This window comes from Pistacia vera, unplaced genomic scaffold, assembly GCF_008641045.1.
Source record: "Pistacia vera cultivar Batoury unplaced genomic scaffold, PisVer_v2 Contig818, whole genome shotgun sequence".
Lineage (NCBI taxonomy): Eukaryota > Viridiplantae > Streptophyta > Magnoliopsida > Sapindales > Anacardiaceae > Pistacia > Pistacia vera.
Window position 1 is genome coordinate 217,494 of NW_022196688.1, and position 12,398 is coordinate 229,891.

Below are 12,398 nucleotides of genomic sequence, written 5' to 3' on the forward strand. Positions count from 1 at the left end.
GAAAGTAAGCAAGATTATTTGATTCCATTCCAGAGAGAGCTTTCAAAAACCAAAGGCATAAATCTTAGAATTGACAGCACAAATAGGACAAGATGTGCAACTACAACCCAATTCAACCAATTATGATACCATTTTAAATAAAAAAGAATGTTTTACTTTCTTCAAAGCTTTCACTAACGGCAAGTTAACAGATTCCTTTTCAAATGCCAAACAAAAAACTCCACTAAAGAAAAACCCCAAGATTGCCAACTGCCTTGTTGTTGAAGCTGCCGTTCAATGTTTAGGAACTTAAAGTTCTCTTGCAATACACATATCCGATGAAATTGGAACAGATACCTGGGATACAGTTCCAGTTAAAATTATCAGTACAAATATTATTATAAAAATTGTTACAAGATTAGTTGCAACAAAAATTCATGATTACATATAATATGTATAGACCAAGAGAAAAGAAGGAATCAATAGTAAAAGAATAAAAGTAATACACTTTGCTTAGCCTGAATCTCCCCTTTCATTTTAAATTGCACTATAGATGCACCTCTGCTATATTATCTTCAGTTTTCGACCTCGCAAACCATTCCAAAATGCTGCAGCGTTTACCACCTTCTTACCAGGAAGCTGAACTTCCAATACCTGATTATAATACCAAACACCAAAATCTGTGAGTCATATTAGCCGCTATTATACCCATTATTTTGACATGTCACAAGAAAATATGCTTTCTGTACTCAAGATTGTCTAAATGTAGATAACAGAACAAACAAAAAACGTTATGCATGTGGAGATCACCATTAGCTGTATGGAAAGGCAATAAACTTTTTTACAGTAGTTCAAATATTTATACTATATTACTAGAATGAGCCTGGTGTGCGATGTTTAGACCACATCGGAAACATATATCATACCTCAACAATGCATTTATAGCAAAATTTGATATTTACTGAAATGGTATATACCACACCTCGAGAGCTGTGCACCCTCCACATGGAATGACCAGCGCACCCTTTCTGAAAGTGATGCCATCTACTTCATTGGCCTTAATTTTGCTATGAGCACAGACTCTTGTGGTGATAATCTTGAGTTCTATGATATTTTGCTCACTGTTTCTGTCATCAACAACAGCTACTTTAGCTCGGGTTCCTGGCCATCCTGCAAATGCACGAACCTAGAAGGGCTGTGTCATGAATACATATCAACTTTGGAGAAAAAAGGGTGAGAGTTTACCTTATTGTGAAGGATTGAAGCTTCTTGATCGAAGGACAGCCATGACTCCTCAGGAGTTATCTACATGAACCAGTAAGAATTAAAGTTTGAGCAACTTCACCGATTATAGATCACTGAATAAACCATACTTGGCCAACTCAACATACTGCAACAAGCCAACACAGTTGTAGAGATGATTGAAGAAAATACTTGATGTGATAATTTATTCGTTAACAGAATTTCCTCCCCACCTTATTTACTTGCAAAACTACAGTAGTCGGATAAGATTCACAGCCAAGTACCATATCATACAATTCTGTCTCATCTTCCATTCTTTGTATTTCCACAAAAGGAATTCCTTATTTGTAAATCCAAAGAAAAAAAAACACTCCCTAACTAGGAGCTGCTCAAGAAAAATGAAATAGCAAGCACGAGATGTGATAAAATCTGTTGTTATTTTATCCCATAATTTCATTAAGCTAACAAGGAAATAACCATTCAATACGATTAGTTTATACTTTTACTTGTATTTAATGATTATTTTATGTTATAAATTTATAAAATTTTGGGGTTATAATGGTCCTCTAAAACTTATTTCAAAAGTTGAAGCTAAATTTGAAATTTTATAGGTCAACATGGTCAAAATAGAATGCAAGGAGGTTAGAGGTCATTGATTAAATTACAGGGGTGGGTCAAAGATCAGTTTGCAAACCACAAAGAGTCATATTTATTTAGGTCTAACCATAAGGTAAGTGAACTAAATATTCCTTTGATTAAATTTTATGAAGAATACATACATAGCACTCCATAATAGGCATATGATTCAATGAAATACATGGTCAATTTTCCAAAACAAAACAAGAACAAGAACAAGTTAAATTCATCAGAGGACAACTAATTAAAATAAAACATGAGGTGTGCGCATCACAAGTTGAGGCATTGAAAAGTGCCCTGTTTTACTATCCCATGGCTCAGCACAATTTAGAACAATATTGCCTTGGTGTAAAGACAGCTCATTAAACCCTCACAAGAGAATACATTTGGAAAATTTGAAAAAACTGTTTAATCTGTTTACAGCTGAACAAGTCAGAAAGAAGTACCTTTGGTGCCAAGGTAGCTTTAGAATCATCTTGGGCCTGTGCTTTCATCTTTGCTGAGCCATCCAATACATAGGGAAGCTCACGAATCAGAAGTTTAGATCCTGCATGGATAAAAAGGAAAAATGAATTGAGTATAACTAAATAATATATTATATTTTCCAATATGATTCCATGACATAGCTCAAACACGTCAGTGCTTAAACTTTGACAAACTAAGTGTATATTATCAGTGCATTGATCAAGAAAACAGATAAACATCATCTTGATAGAAGAGCTAAAAAACTATCCTATTCCTCCTACATTGCTTATATACATCAACTCTTTACATTCATGCTCATTGATAAACGCACGAATCAATGTCTACAAGTGAAATAATCTCTTCAGCATATGTATAATGCCAATTCATATAAAGTTATAAGCTGCAAAACTTTTTCAATTAAGATACGAACAAATAGGAAGCTATAGTTCATAAAATGCATAAATGCTTTAGGTACTAATGTAAGCCCCAAAAAGAAAGAAAAAAAAAAATAAAAGAAAAGAAAAATTAAGAGAAGCACCTTCAGAAAATAATAATGCTAATAAATCTGGTGCCTGCATGCAAATTAGAGTAAAGGTGAGACATAAATTGCTTGGAGAGCATTAATCCCCTCTAAAGAAGAAATATTGAAAAAATTGCAGTATATAGATTAATATTCTACTATGTTTGCAGGATGCATAAGCTAAATTTATAAGTTTAAAGTTATACTGGAAAATTACACTTTATCAGACATGACACTTCATCTATATGCCAAATTACTGAAGGCATGTTATTTATGTATTATTTTCTCTTTCACTAATCTAACAAATAACATGGTTGATGGTTGTTTAAAATAATTATCTAGAAGGCAGACCTTTATTGGGTTTTGGGAATTGGTAAATGGATGAAGTGGGACGACTAATATACAAAGTTTCTCTATATTGGATAATCAATATTATGTGTGTGTACAAATACATGCAAGAGAGCGAAAGCGACGATTCAAGGCAGTGAATGAAGTAGCCCAGTAAAAAAACAAAGAGAATATATTATATATGAACCAATTAAATAGCATTTTAGATTATGGGTATCATTCAGCAGCTAAGATAACGGCATAATCAGCATGATACCCTGTAATTGGGCCAAATAAACCAAAACATCTACCGATTGAGCCAAGAGCTCTGGATTAACTGAAACCCACAATTAACACTTATTTAAGCCATTAGTACTTAGGTTTTAATCTCAGATAATCATCACTTTTACCTTAATTTGATCATCGACTTCCATTCTTTCACAGGCAATAACAGGTCCAGCATCAAGTGCACGCACAGTAAATGCTAATGATACTCCTGTTTCTTTAGCTCCATCCTAATGCAGAGTTTAAACATAATTGTACAATGGGAAGATTTTCTAAGAATTCATATCTAATCTTTAGAGACCAATAATGCCACCTGCAATGCTCTTTGAACAGGAGCAGCACCACGGTACAGCGGCAGCAGACTAGGGTGTATGTTCACTGTTCCTGAGAAAATTGTAGTTGAACTTTGAGAAGTTTTCATAGCAAATATTCTGTTTAGGAATGAAGGATACAACTGAAACTTTAGCATCAAAGCAGTTTTGTTCTCTTTTCAATTAACCTCTAAAATTCCTGAATTTGTTAGCAGATATTCTTTTACTCACCCAATGGTGGAATATTGAGGAATTTGCTTGGTAAAATATTCCCATAGGCTGCAGTTATGCAAAGTTCAGGCTGCAAAGCTCTTAAACTGGTCAAGAACGCATCCTGCATAGAAGTAGAAAGAAAATGGTTTCTCTTCATGAAGTCACAAATTCAAGCAAGGAAAGGAAAGTTCTAAAGGCAATGCTATAAAGAAAGAAGAAAGAAACGTTAATCAATCTTTCTAGTTCATTAGACAAGCACCATCACCGAAGTTTGAGTTGCTTTCATGTTGTATAAGATAACAAAATGCAGTGATTCCAGTCAAATCATCAGAAATAAAACAACAGCAGAATGACTTTTGGTAAATATCAGTCAGCATCAACTTCAAGTAGCAAATATTATGCATTCCTCTATTCTAGATAAGAAACTGGTTAATTATTGAGCTCATGTAGAAGTTAAAACCACTAGAGAAACCATGAATTACCTCTCCAGCCCGTTCGGGTGTGAAAATGAGGTCAGACGAAAAGCCCCTCTCAAGAGCAAACTGTGCTACCGGAGTAGGCAGAACCTTTCTACCCCTATCTCTTCTAGAAGGCTGGGTAACAATTGCTGCAACCTAAACCATACCAAATCAGTAAAATTCATAAGATTGCCTCTTGATTTTGACATTCATCCAACTCAAATAATTAACAAATATAATAAGTTCTTTTTAACCAAAATATTTTTCTCGCATTATGCATCCCATAAACTCTTTTTGAAAACATTAACACTAGCGACAATAAGACCCCTCCCCACCAAAATAAAAAACTATTACAAGTGTAAACATGAAAAAAACATCTGAACTTTAATAAAGTGTAATAATTTTGATGGTGACCCAAGAAGCAAAAGGGTTGAAATAAAATATGCAAAATGTAGAGTCCACGAAAAAGAAATTTCAAATAAAGAAGCTAAGTTATGGAGTACCTCAAAATGGGAGGTGGGTGAGGAAGAAGCGTTGAAGAGAGCGTCGAGTACAGTAGCAGAGACCTAAAGCCAAACCAGTTCATGAACAAAAGAAGTGAAAATGAAATGGGGGCGGGGAAACATATATACAAATGTGTGAAGTATGTGCAAGGTGGGTACCTGAGGAGAGCCCAAGAAGACGAGAGGCTTCTTCTTCGAAGCACAAGCTGTTGTGGTTGCTGATGATGATGATGATGATGCGTTGAAGCAGAAGAAGCGTCTCAACATCAACGAAGAATTCATTCCTCTTCTTCTTCACTGGACTTCCTTCAAGCCGCTCTGCTTTTTTATCTTTGATAGAGGTGAGAATTTGGGTCCGACCCTTTGGGACTGCCCAAAAACCAGACCCAAAACCGGTTTTTGGGAGGACCGGTCCCATTTTAGCCCGGCCCAGACCCAGACTGAGCCCAAAGAGAGGAACGGTTCTTTGGATTGGTCCCTACTCAAGAGCCCCGGCCTAAACCCGTCCCAGGCCCGGGCCCAAGCCCTCGTGTAAAATTTCCCATACACGTCCGGGCAAATATCTTTAGAGGTTAAAATGAAGTTTTATTAAAACATTAAAACAAATTAAATTTTTTTTTTTTAAAGAAATATGCATTGTGTTTTAATTTTTAATTTTTGGGCTATTACAGTTGTTTGAAAATTTATATTTTACAATTTTTAAAAATTATCAAAAATTTCTTTTAAAATTCAGAGAAGTTCCCAAAAATTTGATAAAAGAAGTGAATATCCTTGAAATCTTGAAAATCCTTATTTATTTAAATAGTAATACTATACTCATAAACATTTCTTACTAACTTTCTTTCACAAATACGATATGTTAGTTTGTAATTTGTTAGCTCACAATGAGTCTTGTCTGCCCAATAATGGATCCCACCTGATCAATTTCGAATTGTTACGTCAACTTTAGTAAGAAAAATTTGTCAACCTATTTTTATTCTTATTTTAAAATAGTTTTATTCCAAAATGATATATTTCAAAATGGGTTAACACAACTATTTTCAAATTCTGGAAATGAAAATTCGATGTCTTGTAATTATTTTCAATTTAAAAAATGTAAACATCTTAATTCTCCAGGTATGTTCTCATTCAACAGTGACAACCCTACATTGTGGATTCTAAATTTTTATATGCTTGACATATCAGAATAAATACATATAAAGTGATTAATCCAAGCTGATTATTGTAGCTCTTACATTTAATATATATTTGCATACAATTTTTGCAGTATTCTCCAACAAACTGGCTCAGCCTCGGGCGGCTACTTCTCCAGCAGTTGAGGGGAATCCTGGAAAGAAAATTAGGTTGCTTCAACTTTCCACTATATGCAATCTCGGCAACAAAGAATTCTACTGGTTCATGCTCTCGTCGAGAAAATACTAATTTCAGCTAACTTCGGATAAAAAAATTCATTATTTTTTGAGGTCAAAGCTCCCAGACTGACATTCTAATATGATTTACATGCTCCAACACCCTTATGCAGTGAGTGCTTTGGATGGACCGATTAAGAACAATCTACACTAAATTCTGTATTATTCCATATACAAACTTCCAAGTGGAGCTCCTCCGATGAACTAAGGAAATGAAACGGAACTAGGAGAAAGTCCATAGGAGGAAAACCTTCTAGCCGTCCAGGAAAATTTTCTGTCAATGATTTTAATCTGAGAGAGCTGATTCCTCTTCCAGATACAAGATCATACAGATACTTTTCCTTCGATGAGCTAGGGCCTAAACGAGTTATCATGACTGTGTTCCCAATATTTTCAACACCCTTGTTGAGGAGAAAGAGCTCACCATCCTCCTCTGCTTGAAGAACAAGGAATTCTTCATTCATTTCTAAACAAACGGCCAAAGGGCTATTGTACCTAAATCGCCTTCCAGAATCCCAATGTTTGCTGCTAAAGTGCAGTGACAACTGTTCCCATGAGCCAACAAAGTTACAGGATAAAAGGGGGCATGCACATGGCGCATAAATGCATGTTTTTTCATGGTCAGTACTCTTTGTGTAATCCACTGTTTCATTGCATCCATATTCTTTGTTCCGGCAGAGAGATCTGATAGATTCAACAACCACCTCAATGTCCCCGCAGACTACACTCTGGCTCTCAAGAAAATTAGGCATATCCACCTGCAGAAACATATCAAAGTTCACATTTCTAAATGTCAGCAAATGGTACATTAGAAAGATGTTACAAAACAACTGAAACAGCAAATCTGACTCATCGAACAAAAAGAATGTCAAATGGGTCAAACATTCATAGTTTACACTTGGAAATCAAAGATAACTAAATCATTCTGATAAGAGGTTTCTCATCCATCATTACTACTACAAAATTTTGGCACCTGCTTATAGTTGAAGTTTCTATCTCCACATTGAGCCCAACATCCAACACTAACTCAAAATCAATTCAATCATAGTTCCCTACTTTATAAATAAAAGTAAATTGAAAGGCCGAATGCTCAATTTAAAAATGTTATCCACTAGTACAACATGCTTCTATTTAAACATGTTCTCCACTAATACAACCACGCACAGGCAGCACTCTAAAGAGAGAGAAAACATTAACTTGCGTCTATACTGTAACAGCCAAGAAACTTCATTGCTTTCTTGATCAAATGATATTACAAATAAAAGAAATTACAATTGGTTGTTTGACCTGTTTGATTACCCAGTTCTCATTGTAGACCAATCAAGGTCCTGTCTTTAGCCTATCATGAGGAACTCTCTTTTTCTTTCTCCTTGGCATCATATTGTCTTCTGGCTTTAAACTTAAGAAGTCTTTTTATTGTCGTTTTTGTTCCAATTTTTCAATTTTTCGCCCTGTTTAGTGTCAAACACATACACATCTACCCTCTGCAGGTTATAATGAACTAATTTGAACAGATATGACACCAAAAATTTCCGTGTAGTATAATGGTTTATATTTTATAAATAAAATAAACAAATAGTATAAAGGTTTCAATTCTTTGGTCTTTTGCTGACACTGATACAGCAATTAAAGTAAAATCCACCCACTTTCAATTAGACATAAACTATATAAACCATCAAAATTGACTAAACACTGACCAGTATCAAGAGAAAAGCAATTTTATTTGCAATTGCTTTACAAGAAACAGTATTTTGTCACAAGAACTTCGTTGGGCAGTTAGAAAAGTAGAACTTTCAGAAGAAAAGGAGATTTTGGCTACCATTATGGTTGAAGGAAAGAAGTACGACTTATTATTAGAATAAAAATTTTAAGAATGAAAAGAACAAAGATTTTTCTACCTCATCTATAGCAATATCTCCATTCATTCGTTCTTCTTCAGCCTACAAAATAAACAAGTACAAGAACATATTGTCAGTCAAATGATTTATTTTTTGTATTTTTCTCCATTTTGATAGGTAAGAGTAAGAGGAAAAAAGATCATTTCACTGATTATTGTCAGGTTGAACATGGAACTACCATTAAAATGAAATCAGATGTATGTAGTTTCTACAAGAATATTGTGAATATTAAAGTATTAAATATAAACTAAATGAGAATTTTTTAAAATTACACGAAATAATGGTACGGTTCTCCGTGTTTACTAGAAGTTTAAAATGTTTATTTTTCACAAACAAATTAAACATATTATTTTTCTAACTCCACACTTGAACATTCTTTTGTGCAAATAATATTAAAAAGACGATAAATCAACAAAAAGGGGAAAAAGCAACTCCTTTTTTAATGTTCTTCTTGTATAAATAATATAAAAAAAAAAAAAAATTATCATCAACATTACCAAGAATAAAAATGGATCATGAAATGTATATAAGGGGTAAACAGGGATTGATCACACACCTTGCATCAACGGATAGAAAACTAATATAAAACGGGCATAGAATATGAAATGGATACCTGGTTCCGATCCTCTTCAAAGATAGGATCATTTTTACTCACTAGCGGAACATCTAGTTGATCTCTGTACTCTGATGACTCCATACCAATGGACCTTTCCTTGCAAATCACCTGCATGGAAACAGCTAACTTCATCACTCTGATGTATTTCAAGGCATCATACATTACAAATGAATATGTACCTCCCCAGATCCATAACCACCAAGCTCTCTCTCTCTTTTTTCTCTCTCGGTAATCTCTTCTTCACCCCATGAAGATAAGCATGGAACAACAGCAGAAGCCATACTACCAGATCCCTCGATTGAAATGCTTTCATAGTAAAAGAGCTATCAAGTAACAAAAGTCAGTGATGGCTTTTCATGCTTAGAGTTAAAGAAGATGAAACAAGTTTATAAAATATCTAGATCACCTGGAGAAACAAAAGACATCCACCGACAGCACGTTGCTTCCCTTGACGATAACGAGAAACCTCACGAACTAGTCGGTCAAGTAGGAACTTTCCCCAGTTGTATTGATGGATAACATCCATATTTGTCAAAAAATGGAGGAATGAAGGGCTTACATCCAGCCTTGCTGTCGGGGATAGAAGAGTTCCCAATGCATAGAGGACAAATGATCTTTTGAAGTCCTCTCCTGCTTCTGGAACTGCCAAACGCTCTTCTAGAAGGCGCACTGATATCCCATGATTTGTAGCATTATAACTATGACGTAAGTCAGCAATCAGATCGTCAGGCCCAGAGTTCACCACATCCTTCCCACTAGCTGCCAATCCCATTACAAGTTCCACATCTCTTGGGGATAAAGGTATACACTCACCACAAATATCCAAGCTACGTCTTGTAGTGTTGAACCTCTCCAATAACCAAAGACACAAACTCCGACGAAGGGTTCGGCATCTAAGGCCCAGAAGGCTGCCAAAACCCATGCTTTTGGCAGCTTCTTTTTGTTCAGGTGTGAGGCGTTGTAAAACATTAAATAAACGGCCAGGAGAGCATCTTGTGACCAGTTTAGTCTGCATCATTTAAGCTATAAGATTTTTCTGCAGCAGAGCTTTAACAAGGGTAACCAAGAAGAAAGCGTTACCTGCTTTCTTGGCTTGGGAATACGGGCAGGAGCTGTACTCAAGTAATTATCCCACACTTCACGAGCACGCCTAGTATATTTTGCTTTATCCTCAAGGCTCATAGACTTCCAAGCATCCGAAGCTGCCTTTGTGGCCTGAAATGAAAATACTTGCCTTTAGAATTATTTGAAAGAAAAGAGGCATCATCTATCAATTGAAGCCAGATCAGAAACTCACAGCTTTGAGGCCTGAGGACTCAGGATGGGAAGCACTGTACTCCTTAATAAAATCCCGGCTTCAACATCCCAATTGATATATAAGTATGTCAGAGATAATAACTCAAAATAGAACATACTAGAGAACTGATTTTACCTGAAGTACACCCATGAGCATGCAGGACGAGGAGTGTCAACTTGCTTCTTCTTTTTCTTTTTCCTATTTCCTTCTGATGCATGCTCTTCTGCCTTTCTCTTTAACACTGCACCATCAGCTTCACTTGGTACCTAGCATATAACATAACTTCTGAGGTGTAAACCCAAAGAGAAAAGCTCTAGCACCAGATAGAGGTTCTTTATTACTTAAACCTCAGAAAGAGATTCTCTTCTAAATTGACAAAAATGAATAGCAATTACTACAACAAGTTAAACAGGTTACCTCAGAATAAAACATTAACTGCCCCCAAAACTTGATTATACTAAACCTCAGTTTGACAGACTTTTATATAAAATAATAGGAATGAAGCTCTTAGAAATAAGCAATGTATACATCAAATTTTAAGCAGCTTCAAACAATAGATAATGTTCATGATGATATTAACACATTCTTACTCATGCCACAAACCAAAAACCAATCAAGCATAAAGTTGGAGACAATTTTTATTAAAATTATAGAAGCCCTTCTTCAACCTATATAGTTCTTCAAGGGACATACCAGCAAGCACAATAAACCAGACAGACAAAAGCTCTAGATTGCAGTTCAATGCAGCTCTTCATGTTGTTAAAGTGGAACCCCATTAAATTCCTAGAATATCAATAGTGTTACTATTAACTTGTTAAAATCATAATAGTAATTCTCTCCATACTCTTTTAGGCTGAAAATCAGGAATCAGCGGATACAACCTCATGCTGCACAAGGTTGTACTTGTGTTTTTCTAAAAAATATTTTTCAATCAATAAAACCATAACTTCAAACAACAAACTCAAACTAATATTTTAGCCTATAAATGTTTATGCAAGATTAAAATGAAACAAAGGTACATGAATGAAGCTACTCCATCCCATAAAATACAATTCTCAAGAGTCAACAGTGGTAATCAAGCTCTTCTGGGTAGTACCCTTAGCCTATGAACTATGCTGCACCTCATTGTACTCATGACTTTGCAAGTAATTCATAATTCGCTTTCAATTTAACATTACTACTAATGCCAATGCTTTCAAATTAAAACAACCGTAAACTCATACTGATATTTCAATTAATCACGCAATTAAAACACATTTACATAACCATCCTAAAAGACTGCTCTTCCAGGTAGTACCTCAGACTGTTAAACATTATATCTCTACCCAAAACACATAAAATAAAAAAAATGCATAAAGTGAGAAGCAATACCATTTCTTGATAATAATTCACGCCTGAATTTGAGGCCACCACCAGGAAGAAGAGGAAACTTCAGAAGCAAAATTAGGGTTTTGAAAAGGGTAATTGGGGTATAATTAAGTACTCAGAGAACGAACTTTGTAGTGAGAAATCGATTCCAAGAGATAACAAAAAGCAAATTTAGGCCATCAAGTTCACATCTTTTTCTTCTTCTGGCAAAATCGTTACTTTCTTTTTCTCGCTGTGCAGCGTTGTACTTTCCGTTGTCTTTAATTCTGTTCTCTTGAAAAATTTCGTTGCGTGAAATTCCCAAAAGATCCTTCAAATGAATAGTTATCACTACACAAAATACAAGCCGAATTACATGGTAGCCACTCAAGGTTTATTGAAGCTACAAACTAATCCCCTCACTCCCACTTCAAAAACCATCAGCTTCTTTTAACTAATTTGATGGAGAAAACCTAAGTGCTTTTTGTTGTTGTCATCATCAGATATTCCATTCCTCCAAATGCAGTGCTTATCAGAACCAGAAGCACAGAAGCAACCCATTTCCTTTATTTCGGTGAATAAATGTCACAGAATAAGAATCACATGGAATCAGGAATCTCTTCATTGGCGCCATTATTGGCACCTTCAGAGTTGCTTTGATTTTGAGAATGGCTTTTTTGTCTCTTTGGGTTCTCTCTGTTTGATCCTGCTTCACCATCTTGTTAACTGGACATGGAGGCATCATTCTACTCTTCAGTTTTCTCTTTTCTTGTATATTAAATCATAGCAAGCGTACCAAAATTTATATATAATGTCCATTTTCATATTTTAATGACCAACCCAATTGTTTTTAGTAAATCAAAATGATAAGAAATATAAAAATAAAAAGAGA

General features: G+C 35.1%; 2 protein-coding genes across 6 annotated transcripts; both read right to left on the bottom strand.

Moving 5' to 3' along the window:
- Positions 1-201: 201 nt before the first annotated feature.
- On the bottom strand, positions 202-5,282 carry LOC116117570 (methionyl-tRNA formyltransferase). 5 transcript variants are annotated; one of them, XR_004125985.1, is made up of 12 exons: positions 5,099-5,282; positions 4,940-5,002; positions 4,461-4,592; positions 3,997-4,099; positions 3,768-3,838; positions 3,580-3,684; positions 2,861-2,894; positions 2,304-2,404; positions 1,225-1,284; positions 957-1,165; positions 539-633; positions 202-336 (listed from the first exon to the last, which is right to left on the bottom strand). XR_004125985.1 is itself a non-coding variant. In XM_031403581.1 (12 exons), the coding sequence occupies exons 1-11, from the start codon at positions 5,219-5,221 to the stop codon at positions 544-546; spliced, it is 1,086 nt and encodes a 361-aa protein (XP_031259441.1). In that variant the 5' UTR covers positions 5,222-5,281; the 3' UTR covers positions 202-336; positions 539-543. The 5 variants fall into 5 exon arrangements, 2 of the variants coding, with proteins under 2 accessions (XP_031259441.1, XP_031259442.1); XR_004125984.1 differs by having other exon boundaries at positions 486-633; positions 5,099-5,281; XR_004125983.1 differs by having other exon boundaries at positions 486-633; positions 962-1,165; positions 5,099-5,280.
- Positions 5,283-6,118: 836 nt separating this feature from the next.
- On the bottom strand, positions 6,119-11,772 carry LOC116117584. The gene is made up of 9 exons (XM_031403602.1): positions 11,531-11,772; positions 10,295-10,425; positions 10,160-10,217; positions 9,943-10,077; positions 9,269-9,871; positions 9,042-9,185; positions 8,860-8,970; positions 8,247-8,288; positions 6,119-7,106 (listed from the first exon to the last, which is right to left on the bottom strand). Exons 1-9 carry the CDS (start codon positions 11,531-11,533, stop codon positions 6,483-6,485), a joined length of 1,851 nt encoding a protein of 616 aa, XP_031259462.1. The 5' UTR covers positions 11,534-11,772; the 3' UTR covers positions 6,119-6,482.
- Between the last annotated feature and the right edge of the window lie 626 nt (positions 11,773-12,398).

Bases quoted from the DNA above. Each gene is read 5' to 3' on its own strand.
- LOC116117570 (XM_031403581.1), bottom strand. From the start codon at position 5,221: ATGAATTCTTCGTTGATGTTGAGACGCTTCTTCTGCTTCAACGCATCA. The intron at 4,593-4,939 runs GTACTCCATAAC...GGTATGGTTTAG, and splicing joins CACCCACCTCCCATTTTGAG to GTTGCAGCAATTGTTACCCA. The intron at 3,839-3,996 runs GTGAGTAAAAGA...CAATTTTCTCAG, and splicing joins CCTCAATATTCCACCATTGG to GAACAGTGAACATACACCCT.
- LOC116117584 (XM_031403602.1), bottom strand. The intron at 10,078-10,159 runs GTGAGTTTCTGA...TTTTCATTTCAG, and splicing joins AGTCCTCAGGCCTCAAAGCT to GCCACAAAGGCAGCTTCGGA. The intron at 7,107-8,246 runs GTAGAAAAATCT...ATGTTTCTGCAG, and splicing joins GAGATATTGCTATAGATGAG to GTGGATATGCCTAATTTTCT.